General features: G+C 34.3%; 1 protein-coding gene across 2 annotated transcripts in view; it reads left to right on the top strand.

The window, feature by feature from the left end:
* TRIO (trio Rho guanine nucleotide exchange factor) overlaps positions 1-12,940 on the top strand; it is a 274,467-nt gene that overhangs the window by 128,819 nt on the left and 132,708 nt on the right. For both annotated transcript variants that reach the window (XM_074279114.1, XM_074279115.1), the window contains exons 16-17: positions 1,854-1,969; positions 6,248-6,370. In XM_074279114.1, coding sequence (XP_074135215.1) covers positions 1,854-1,969; positions 6,248-6,370 — 239 coding nt within the window. The remainder of the gene's footprint in view (positions 1-1,853; positions 1,970-6,247; positions 6,371-12,940) is intronic.

Here is a 12,940-nt window from a genome sequence, read left to right as displayed (position 1 = left end):
TCTTGGACATGAAAACAAAGGGCTATTTTTTTTTTTTTTTTTTTTTTAAATTCATTTTTCCAAATTATCCCCTCCCTCCCTCCACTCCCTCCCCCCAATGGCAGGTAATCCCATACATTTTACATGTGTTACAATATAACCTAGATACACTATATGTGTGTAAATACCATTTTCTTGTTGCACATTAATTATTAGCTTCCGAAGGTATAAGTAACCTGGGTACATAGACAGTAGTGCTAACAATTTACATTCGCTTCCCAGTGTTCCTTCTCTGGGTGTAGTTGTTTCTGTCCATCATTGATCAACTGGAAGTGAGTTGGATCTTCTTTATGTTGAAGATTTCCACTTCCATCAGAATACATCCTCATACAGTATTGTTGTTGAAGTGTATAGTGATCTTCTGGTTCTGCTCATTTCACTCAGCAACAGTTGATTTAAGTCTCTCCAAGCCTCTCTGTATTCCTCCTGCTGCTCATTTCTTACAGAGCAATAATATTCCATAACCTTCATATACCACAATTTACCCAACCATTCTCCAATTGATGGGCATCCATTCAACTTCCAGTTTCTAGCTACAACAAAAAGAGCTGCCACAAACATTTTGGCACATACAGGTCCCTTTCCACTCTTTAGTATTTCTTTGGGATATAATCCCAATAACAGCAATGCTGGGTCAAAGGGTATGCACAGTTTGACAACTTTTTGGGCATAGTTCCAAATTGCTCTCCAGAATGGCTGGATTCTTTCACAACTCCACCAACAATGTATCAGTGTCCCAGTTTTCCCACATCCCCTCCAACATTTATCATTATTTGTTCCTGTCATTTTAGCCAATCTGACAGGTGTGTAGTGGTATCTCAGAGTGGTCTTAATTTGCATTTCTCTGACCAGTAGTGATTTGGAACACTCTAACAAAGTGCTATCTTAAAGGAAAGGCCCATAGTTTTGCCTTTTTCTATATCCTCGTCACTCAGCACAGTATCTGGTACATTGAAAGTGCTTTTAAAAAATATTTGTTAACTTTTCAGTGCTTTAGGTAACTCTGGAAATTACAAATTTCAGAAAAGGAGCAGATCTGAATTGGTAAAGGGAATTTCCTTGCCTAGGAATTCCCAATAATAAAGAAGTCTTAGGTCCTATTCCTAATGAGTCGCTGACAGCTAAACAATTTTTTGTTTTCTAATTTTAATCACAAAATTTAATTAAACAGTTTGTAACAGGTAGAATTACACCCCTCATTTTAATTTGAACTTCATGAAATGGACCAATTTCCCTGAAGTCCTTGTGTACTTGACCTGAAATAGTCACTTTAAGTCTAGATTATCACAATTATAGCATATATCAGAGAACAAATTGGGAGTAGTGAGACTTACCATACTTTTTGAGACCATTGGAGAAAGGAATAACAGAATTTTAGTTTTTCTCTGTCTGTGGCTGAAATTACATGTCAGAGTTAAAAGGAAAAGGAAAATTTTTAAATTCATGCTTATTAAAGCATATTGTGTGGGTAACTAGATGCCACAACATAGCATTGGGTCTAGAGTCAGGAAAATTTGTTTATATCTCTTGAGCTCCATCTGGCCTCAAACAAGCTATGTGATCCTGGGCAAGATATTTAAGCTCTGTTTGTCTTGTTGTCTTCAACTATAAAATGGGTATAGTATTTACCTCAGATTGTTGTTGGGAAGATCAAATGAGATAATATTTTCAAAGTACATAGGAGAGTTCCTGGCACAAAGTAGGTAATATATAAATGCTTATTCCCTTCCTTTTTCTCTCTTAAAGGCAGTAAATTATTTTATTCCTCTTATTTATGACAAATACTAACAGTTGAATTGTGTTTATCTTTTCAGATATTTTGAATGAACTTTTCCAACGGGAAAACAGGGTATTGCACTATTGGACCATGAGAAAGAGAAGATTAGACCAGTGCCAGCAGTATGTGGTTTTTGAAAGAAGTGCCAAACAGGTCAGACATGATCCCTGAATACAGTTAATTCTGTACACTTAGGTCTTTTCATATCCCTTCATCTGCCACATAGACTCTTCCCTTTAAAGTTGATTTTAAAAATTAATCAATACTTTTACTGAATCACAACTCTGCAAACTGGATTCAGGAGTCATGAATTGTGAGTTGTAGTTCAGACTTTATCATTGAAGTGTCCTGACCGTCAGCCAAAAAAGTCACTCAAATTCACTTTGCCTGTTTTTGATCTTTAGGAATATAGACATATAGTTATATTAACTTTTGAAAGTTTGTGATTGGGATAATTAGTGAATGCTTTATAATGAATATTGTATAGTTCAGTGTATCTATAATCTCATTTATGTGCTCCTCGTTCGATTGCTGTAGATTATAACCCATCCATGCTCACCTTTATTAATCCACTATGAAGGATCTCCCCAACAGACTACAAATCTTCCTCTACATCAAGGATTCTTAACCAGTAGTCCACAGACCCTCCATAAGTCATGGATAGGTTTCAGGGATCTGTGAAGTTGGTCAGAAAAAAAAAAAAAAAAAGTCTTTATTTTCATTTCCTCTAATTGAAATTTAGCATTTCCATCTATATGAAGGTAAACAACAAATTTTATTCTGAGAAAGGATCCATAGACCAGTGATTTAAGAACTCAGCTTCTTAACATTCAGACTGTCTTATCTTTATCTGTTGCTCTTGTTCTGTGACTTTCTTCTTTTTCAGGGATACATTTCTTGTATTGATGTGTCATATTTTCAACCCAGAAAATGTTCTTAAGATAAGGTGAACTGAAAACCTGTTGAATCAGACAGCAATTTCTAGTTATCATGGGCTATTATTTAAGATTATGGGAGATCTTAAATAATTAAATAGGATTTAAATAGGCTGAGAGGTGACCTGGTATAAAAAAGAGAGGAAAACATGGACTCAAATTCTAGCTCTGCCATACAATAGTTGTGTAATCCTTAACAATTCATTCAGCATCAACATGCTTTAGGAGGCTCAATGATGATGATGATGATGATGATGATGATGATAGTATTTATAAAGCACTTTGTTGCGTTGTTGTTGGGCAGTCCTTTTCAGTCCTGTCCCACTCTTTGTGACCTCTTTTTAGGAGTTTTCTTGTGTTCAAATACTGTAATGATTTGCCATTTCCTTTTTTAATTCACTTTATAGGTGAGGGAACTGAGGTAAACAGGTTTCAGTGACTTTTCCAGGGTCACACATCTAGGAAGTATCTGAGATCATATTTGAACTCAAGTGTTCTAACTCCAGGTCAACACTCTAGCTACTATATCACCTAGCTGCCCTGTTATAAAGCACTTTGAGGTTTACAAGGTATATTATAAGTATTATCTCATTCTACCCTGATAATAACCCTGGGAAATAAGTGCAATTATTTTCCCCATTTTATAGATTAAAAAAAAACCTGAGGTGAAATTAATTGACTTGCTTTGTATCACATTACTAAGTGAGTAAAACTGAATTTGAACTTAGGTATCTGGGATTCCAGTCCAGTGCTCTCTCCACTATACTATCTAACTATCTCAAGACTAAATTGCAATGAAGGTTCAACCAATATTGGTTGTGGGAATTTCCTCATTAGAAGTCCCATATACCAGTGAAAACCAAGACCTAGGTCCTCTCCCTGTTCTTATATTTGCTACTGTGGTTTGTGGGTAATGCTATTGTTGTTTTATTTTGTTTTGTTTTGTTTTGTTTAATTACTCTTATAAGAGGAAGTGCAGTACCATGCATAGAGTGCTAAGCCTGCATCCAAAAAACCTAGGTTCAAGCCCCACTTGGCATACTGCAGAGCACTCTGATCTTAGCAAGGTGTTTAACCTTCTATTAGCTTCCCTAGGACATAGTCCTTAAAAACCAAGGATTTATGATGACCTGTGCTAATAGACAAAGCTAGCATGAGGCCAGAAATCAACTATTATGTGAGAGAGAGACAGGACTTGAACCCGGAATTTCCTTTCTCTGAGATCTATATTTTTACTTCACTGTAGGCCTCTCAACTCTCAGTCTATTTCAATTTCATTTACAGATTAAAGATTTCTTGTGATAACTAGAAAGTGCTGTAAAACATTTACACTGATGGGAATTACATAACTTAGATTTCAGCTTCTGAGTCAATTCTGCAATCACTTTTTTGAGAGCTCAGCTGTTGTTAAACATAATTTTTTGATTGACATAAATAACCATAGATGTGAGAAAGAAACATTTATTTATTGTCTATCCTGTGCCAAGTACTGTGCTAAGCTCTGAAGATACAAATAAAAAAAAAAAAGAAAAGAAAAGAAAAAGAAAAAGCCCCCAAAGGTGCTTACAATTTAATGGAAAGCTAACACACAAAAAGTGGTGGAAAGCAGGGAAGGTACCAACTCCAGTCAAGTGAGCAATGAAGAGTTGTTTGGAGCTGATATTCCTCCTTCAGTGGAGATTTGAGAGGTCTTGGCCCCACCTTCCAATCAAAGTGACAAAGGGTGCTGATGAGGGAGCTTACTTAGGCTAATGGAATTTTTCATAATGGAGGCAATAATGAATTTCCTGTGACTTAGTGGAGACATCAGGAACTTCCCAAAGAAGGGCAGTTGGATAAGAAGTGACCACAATAAAGCCCTCTTTATTGAGATCCCTAACAAGTATAACCTGTAAACCCCAAGACGATCTTGCAAGGTTTCAGGGATTAAAATTTGTATTCTTTGGGCAGAACGTCTGCAAGTAAGGGAATGATACCCAATGTGGACAGAGGGAAGGAAAGAAAAAAAAATATGTTTTGACTTGATAAAAGAGGCCATTTATATTTAATCTTAATCACTGCTCAAGGGTTGCCTCAGTCAAACTGAGACCTGTCTTCTTTGACATCCAGGCTATCTTCAGTAATCCTGATCTGTATCTGGCCACTGGACCCAGATGGCTCTTGAGAGGAAAGTGAGACAGGTGATCTTGCCTAGCCCTTCCTCACTGAAATCAAATTCACTTACATGTCACCTCCCTAGCATTATGGTCCTCTTCAAGAATGAAGGACAAACAACAATAGAACATTCAACTGTCATACTTTTTTTTCTTAAGAAAATCACATCATTCTGATGAGAAACTGAGAAACATTCAGTGTGATTTATGCTTAATACAAAAGAATAATCTCAGGAATGTAATATATATTGATAACTGATAGAGAAAATTGGCTTAAGACTCAAATTTCTTTTTAAAGCTGTCATTTTAAAACTTTAATGGTGGTTAACTAAAGGCCATCGTTGTTGATAAGAGTTAGCTCAAAGAGAAATGATCGCTGAACCTTTATTGACATTGTCTGGGCTTGAATTTTTGCCCATAATATCATTGTCAGCATTGTCAATATTTATACATGTTGGATCATGATTAAAGGATACTCTTGGCTGCTTTACTAAATCTTAATTTGGTAGTATTGCCATAACCACTTTATCTTAATGATATTTACTTCAATTGAAACTTGACAGACTCTGAGAATTATCTAAGAATAGCTGGAATTTTTATGTAACATTTTAGGTTTGCAAAGTATTTCTGTATTTTACCCTCACAACAGCATCAAAAGGTAAGTACTGTTTTTACAAATGAGAAAACAGAAGCAGTGATTAAATGACTTGCTTAAGTTCACAAACCTAGTAAAGGAGCTGCATCTTTGTTCTGCCGAGTTGTTTTAGTAATTCTCCATGTTCCCTTCCCCAACTCCATGATAACAGGGAAAAGAATTCACAGGAGATTTAGGCAAGCCCTTTTTTACTCCTTCTTCATGCTGTGGAATATAGGAAAGAAAAATCATTAGTTTTGAATTAGAAGAGTAGGAAGCACCTGCTTTCTATTTGAAATTAATACATCCCATTGAGACCTTAAAGCTTTGATGGGATTTTAACATTAAATGTGTAGGATTTTCAATGAGTGGAGAAACTAGAGCTACCTGACATCCCCACTTCCTTTTGCTCCCTATTTTACAGAAAGATTATAACAGTAGGTTTCCTTTATTGGACCTTCAAGGTTACAGTTATAAGGCTTTGAAGTTGTTGTTGCACAAAGCACACAGCCATAATTTCATTTTTAGCAATGGTAACTTTTTTGATTATTTGGCTATGGCTTCAGAAGCTTTTAGTACATTGGGGAATGTTTCATAGTGAGTACCAGCCAATAATCTCATATTGGTAAAGAGAGTTATCTTAGCTTCTACTGTAAAACTTTCTACCTCATTTTAAAGAACTCTTTTCTCTTGTATTTTTCTGTTGTAGGCTCTAGAATGGATCCATGATAATGGAGAATTTTATTTGTCTACACATACGTCCACTGGTTCCAGTATACAGCACACTCAAGAACTGCTGAAAGAACACGAAGAGTTTCAGATTACTGCAAAGGTAAATTAAAATTAATAATACATCTGAGTCTTAATTGCTCCTTGATCCTCTTTGATCTTTGTAAAATGACCTCAAAACAACAAAGATATAACTATGACTAAATATTATAGAGATGTGCAGCTTTAAAAACATGAAAGCCAGTTATTTCCATGTTGAGTTAAGTAGGTTGTTTTGTATATAAATACAATAACATGATAGAGTTAAATTCTATCCAGAGCCTTTTCCTGCTTTTCTTTCTCTTTCTTCTGCTATTTTCTCATTCCACTTTTCCTCCTCCTGTTGTTTGACCTTTTCCTCTTGCTATTCCTTTTTACTGTTTTCTTCCTTTACCAAAGTGTTTCCTGAGTTCCCATTGTGTGTACTGTATCCTATCAAGTGTTAATAGCTTTGGTGCACTCATGAAGCCATTTTACTGGTGTTCTTCCTGTCCTATATGTAGTTATACAATAGTGCTACACTGATTCTGTGCACTCTCTTTGGCACTCCATTTACTATTGCGATATCCCTTATTTATCAGATTTGTAAAATTTATAGCTTACTTAGAGTTATCAGTCACTTGTAGGTTACAAAATAATTCTTCATTAGCTCTTTGTAATTCTTAAAATATTCTCTTAAATATGAGTTATTTATATTTGAATTATTCTTTACCTGACAGTTGATAATAGAATCAATCCATATTCAAGCATGCTGGGTATGTTTATGTTTGTTTGTATATCTGTGTCCCTTGGGATAATGTAAAATACTGTGATGAGAACAGTCATTTAGTAAAAAGACCTAGGTCTTATTTCTACCTCTGGATTATGTGAATCCTCACATGTACATTGGAATAATCCTATTCATACTACCTACTTCCTGAAAGGGTTATCTGTATCTTTGCTAAACAAAACAGCAGGGTAGAAAATCACTAATCTTTGAAAACTAAGGTTTGAGTTGTAACTATTTGTAAATTGTGACACTTAGAAATTCAGATAGAGCATAAATTTCCTTCTCTGTAAAGGAGAAATAACTATTATTTCACTACTTCCCTAATAGGGTTTTTTTTTTTAATCAGATGTATTGTCTTTATCATAAAGTTTTAATAATTGAAATTCCACATTATGCACAGACATATACATTTTAACTGAATTAATGTGACTGAATTTTAAAAACATATCCAATCTTATGACTCCAATTAGCATACCATCTTCATAGCTATCACTTTGAGAGGCCATAAACTTTTTCTAATAACAGTCATTGCTCAGAACATTTTGGGGCTTCAGAGTGTCACAGCCTCAATGCAGTCCTGTCATTTTACAAATGATAGAAGCTGAGTCTAGGAGAGGTTAAATGATTTTCTGAAGTTCATATACCTAGTGATGAGGGAGTCCTCTTTTGTATTTGTTTGTCCACACTATTTTTTGAAAAATCTCAATTTTGGCAAGTTTTTAAAGTCCTCATGTCTATTAAGATGTCAGTTGTTTTTTTCTTTTTCTTTTTCTTTTTTTTTTTGGGGGGGTAGTCATACTATTCAAGTCCTTCAGGTAGGTATGTATTCAACCCTTCCTTTCTATCACGCACAGGAACTATATGATAACTGCTTATGTCCACAAATGAATGAGTGTGTATATGTTTATTATATGTATTTTTTTAATTTGTTGTACAAAGCAGCTTATGTTTCTGTTGCATTTGCCTTTCCTTTGAGTGCTATTGTTTCAGAATCTATCACAAAGCTCAGTGGTGGACACACTATCCATATTTTGTTATTGCCAACAGTTTATTTAAATATTCACAACTAACCCTAATTCCATTTTCACATTAGTAGTTTTAAACTTGTATATATTTAAGAAAAACTACTCTTTCTGTAGTATTCTTGAGATTTACAAAGTGCTTCTCCCTCAATGACCTTATAAACTAAGTGATACAGGTATTATCATCCTCATTTTACAGATGAAGAAAGTGAGCTTTAACCTAACTGAGTGATTTAATCATCACACAGGTTAAAGTGTCAGATCAGTCTCCTAAATCCATTTTTCTTCCCACTGCATTGGACTACCTCCTAAATTAAAGTCACTAAATTTATCCTTTTGTCCTCCTCTAGTTGTAATTATTGGACACCAAAGAAATATTTGTATATGTATTTTTTAAAAGACATCATGAGACAAGATATCTAAAATGTTATTTGGTATTTGAGATTTTTTATTGCCTTGATATAGAAAGTCTTTCTTCCCATTTGATTCCTCAGATGATAGCAGTTTTTTTCTGCTTTGTGCTGCTAAGGAACTGATGGGTTTCAAAATACTATGAAAAGAATATTCTTCATCAGTCAATTGTTTCTCTTCTGCTTTTTTCTCTTTTCCTTGTAATAATAAAGAAAAGAAATCTACTTTGTATTTTGTGGGTGGGTGTTTTTATTTGGCTGAATTTCTTATATGGAATGGAGTAGTAATTGTCCTTGTGTGCTGCCATATTCTCCTTATTCAGTCACTTTCTTCATGTCAATCAATATTTTTAAATATTGGTAGGTCAGTATACTCTCTTATCTATGATTCTCATTCTATTTGTATAGATTTATATAACATTTATGGTTTTTGTGCTAACGAAATATAGAATATAAAACTGAGACATAGTCTTTAAATAATATTTAGACCCCAGCTGAGATTCTTTATAGTCTACAAAATTTTTACCCCTTACAAAAGCATTTGATGCCTTTTTCTCTTTTCTTCTTACTGTTAAGAAACAATGTATAATTCTGAATCACAATTGTTGGCCTTTTCTGTGTATTTATGCAAATGTGATATATAATGTGTGTGTGTGCGCGCACATAAATGTGTATGTATATATTAATGTGAGCTGTGCATATAAACACATACGTAAGTTTTGAATATAAGGTAGTGTGAATGATTTTTCTTATTAAATCTAAATACATTCACATGAGCATGTTTCAGAACAACTACCTTATTCTATATTATCATCACTCAAGTTATCTTGTGAGAATACTTCTGGAATTGCCTGTAGCACATTCTGAAACATGATCAAAATTATTTGGAACAATGGTGTCAAGCTCAAGTAAAAATGAGGGCCACTAAACTGTAAATAAAGATCTCTGTGTGAGGCATGATTTAGAAAACCATCTATGAACATTATCCTTTTTATTACATTTTACTTACTTTATTAAATATTTTCCACTTATTATTTTAATCTGGTTAGCTTACACAAATTTGACACCCAGATTAGTAGATACACTCTTTGACTTACAGGTTGATTTTATTTTTATTTTTCATGTTATTGTACCACCAATTATTAAATTATTTTTTGTTTATATAATGTGCTTTTCATTCACTTTTACTAAAAAATAATTTTAAATGAGTAGATATAATACCACATAAGAATAGAAATAATGTTCATTAATGCATATTATTTAGAACAGTGGTCCTCAAACTTTTTAAATAGGGGGCCAGTTCACTGTCCCTCAGACTGTTAGAGGGCTGGACTATAGTAAAAACAAAAGCTCACACTCTGTCTCTGCTCCTAAGCCCATTTACCATAACCTGTCAGGCCGCATAAATGCCCTCAGCAGGCCGCATATGGCCCGCGGGTCGTAATTTGAGAACCCCTGATTTAGAACATTCACTTTTAAGTCCATGAGTTTAAATTTTTTTTACCGTATTTTTATATATCTCCTTTACCTTTTAATTATCCTATTGATCCTTTTCTCCCCCAAATCAGTCTTTTCTTATAAAACCTGAATGAGACATTAATACTTCTTGGTACCATAAACATACTTCAGGTTTCTATAGTTTCCTCCAAAACAATAATAACAGCAGCCACAATTTCTCTTTTAGCCCTTCATGTATGCTTAGAGATTCTAACCAGGAAGCTTTACATATCCTTTCTGCATATTCAGTTTTCAGCAGTTGCATATGTCTCTTAATCTTTCCTGAATTCATGATACCTGAGTGAGTGATAGTAGGAAATCCATAGGAACCATCATCTACTTTTCGAAAGGATTTGTACTTTATCCCAAGATTTGGACTTCAATTTCTCCTTTGGACGATATTATTTATGTATTAACTAAAAAAGGAAAGAGGAAAAGGAAGAGGCATGGAGTTTCTATGCTTTGCCATCAAGTCAGTGGATTATCTAAAGAGTGTCATGAAGTAGAGTGAGAGGAGAGAACAAGTATGAGTGATCCTGCTGTTAGCTTCCTCTTCATCTGAATAGAGCCTATTTTTTTCTATTATATTTTGCCACTCTTAATCTTCCTCAATTAAATTAATTAACCAATAATTCCCATAATTAATTTTGAGAAAGTCTTACATTTTTATGAAATGAAACTTATTTACTTCTATAAAAATAATGAATTTCCCTACAAATATCAGTGACATTTAATTTGATCCACTTACATGTATGTATAAGTGCATATATATTTTCATTTCAAAGAGATATTATTTATCAAAACCTGCATTCAAATCATTACAATGTGGCCATCATGTATGCTCAATTTATTAGCAGTCTGTTAAAATGGAATATGTGCCTTGAAGTCTAGGTGTGGTACACATGTTATATTATATAAACATATATATATATAATATATGCATATACAAAGTACATGATATTATGATATACACATACAAGGCACATGATAATGTAAGCTTTTTGAGGCTAGGAATGTTTTTATTTTTGTCTTCTTATTTGCAAACCCTAATAATAGTGCTTTTGCACATAGTAGACAATAAATGCTTAGGAAATTGAACTGGATTGGTAGTTTTTTATTCACATAATTGATTACTATTGCCTAGTTCTTCCAACCTACATCAACTGCTAGCTTCTGAATGTTCATTACACTTTTTGATTCTTCCCTGTAGTAAAGCCACTCTAAGGTCAGTCAAATTTTGCTACAATAATTAATTCATATTTATTAAATACTTAAACAGAATTATCTTTTTGAAGCATTTAGGGAAAAAACTTTAGAAGGTGATAAAAAATTGTTAAAGATAATTTCTTTCCAATTCTTTGCTTTCACTCGTGTCTAATAGAGATAATATATTTTACATGGATGATAAACAGGCTTTTGAGAATTACAAAATACTATGAGATCAGATAAGGTAAATCCCTAAGAGTTGAACAATAAATAATCAAATCACATTTCTATAGTGCTTACAAGCTTCACAAAACATTTTTCCTTGTGAGGTAGGTAGTACAAATACTATCTTCATTTTGTATACAAAGACACTGAGACTTAAGTGAAAGCTTCACAGAAGAGATGCTCATGTGAGCTGAAGTAGAATTGGGAATGGAGGATGTTATCGATAAAGGGAACAAAGGGAGAAGAACCAGAAGGTGGAATCCCTATCTTGCCTGGGCTGCAAATGCAGCATCTTTTATGGGCCCAATTCCATTGGCCCTGATTGGTACAGAAACTTTCACCTTCTTGGTTTTTCTGAAGTAGGATAATTTTCCTCTCCTTAGGTAGCTCCTACTATTCCCAGGGGCTTACCATATTTGTGCTAAATTTTAGTGCAGTTCTTGTTTAATGTTAACCCTGCTGCAGCTCAGATTTTCTAAACTCAAGTGATCCCTTCAGCTTCAGTTTCTTCATGTATCAGGTAGAAAAGTATGCACCATCAAGCCTAACTAAATGTTTTTTCTGTCTTTCCTGCTTGCATTGCTCAATATTGCAATAGAAAGTCCCTATATCAAACCATGACAAATTTTCTCTTTCTCTCTCTCTCTCTCTCTCTCTCTCTCTTTCTCTCTCTCTCTCTCTCTCTCTCTCTCTCTCTCTCTCTCTCTCTCTCTCTCTCTCTCTCTCTCTCTCTCTCTCTCTCTCTCTCTCTCTCTCTCTCTCTCTCTCTCTCTCTCTCTCTCTCTCTCTCTCTCTCTCTTTCTCTGTATAAAGATAAATGAATATATAAAAGATACCTTTATTTACAAGAAGAGGTTACTGACAAAATGAAGTGGTAAATATGAAATAGATTCAGGAGAGCATTAGAAACAATATTAGAGTTAGCAAGAAAAGGGGTTTAACAATAGAAAAGACAAGTTACCTAGTGGTACTCACAGTTCGGGAGAAAGGGAATATTTCATGAGATGGGAATAGGCCATTGGCTGGCAGACTAAATCCATAGAGGACTTTAGCAGACTAACTCCAAAAGAAGTTAGCAGGGAAAGGGGCTTACACCATCGACTTGTGGGTTAACACTAAAAGGGATTTATCACCCTAAAAGAGAAAGTTATAACAAGGAAAAAAGACACCATGAGGCAATGGAGGGGACAAGGCTGAGAAGAGACTACAAAGCAGGAAACTATAGCAGGCTAAAATGGTATTTTAGCCAAATTCAATGTATTTCAACAAATATTGAATAACTGTTTAAGGCACTAACTTATCTGATCTTCTCTAGGCCTACAATTCTGATCACTTACTACCCATGCTCAAAATCTCAAACTTATCCTTGACTCTTCCTTCCCCCTCACACATTTAAACAGTTGCCAAATTCTTTTATTTCTAATACAATTTTTATCTCTTACTTTTTTCATTTATTAGCTGAGACTCTCATCAACCTATTATCTGCACTATTCTAGTGACTTCCT

Source organism: Sminthopsis crassicaudata, chromosome 1 (assembly GCF_048593235.1).
Source record: "Sminthopsis crassicaudata isolate SCR6 chromosome 1, ASM4859323v1, whole genome shotgun sequence".
Lineage (NCBI taxonomy): Eukaryota > Metazoa > Chordata > Mammalia > Dasyuromorphia > Dasyuridae > Sminthopsis > Sminthopsis crassicaudata.
Note: the sequence above shows the minus strand (reverse complement) of the source record. Positions and strands in the feature narration are given on the sequence as shown.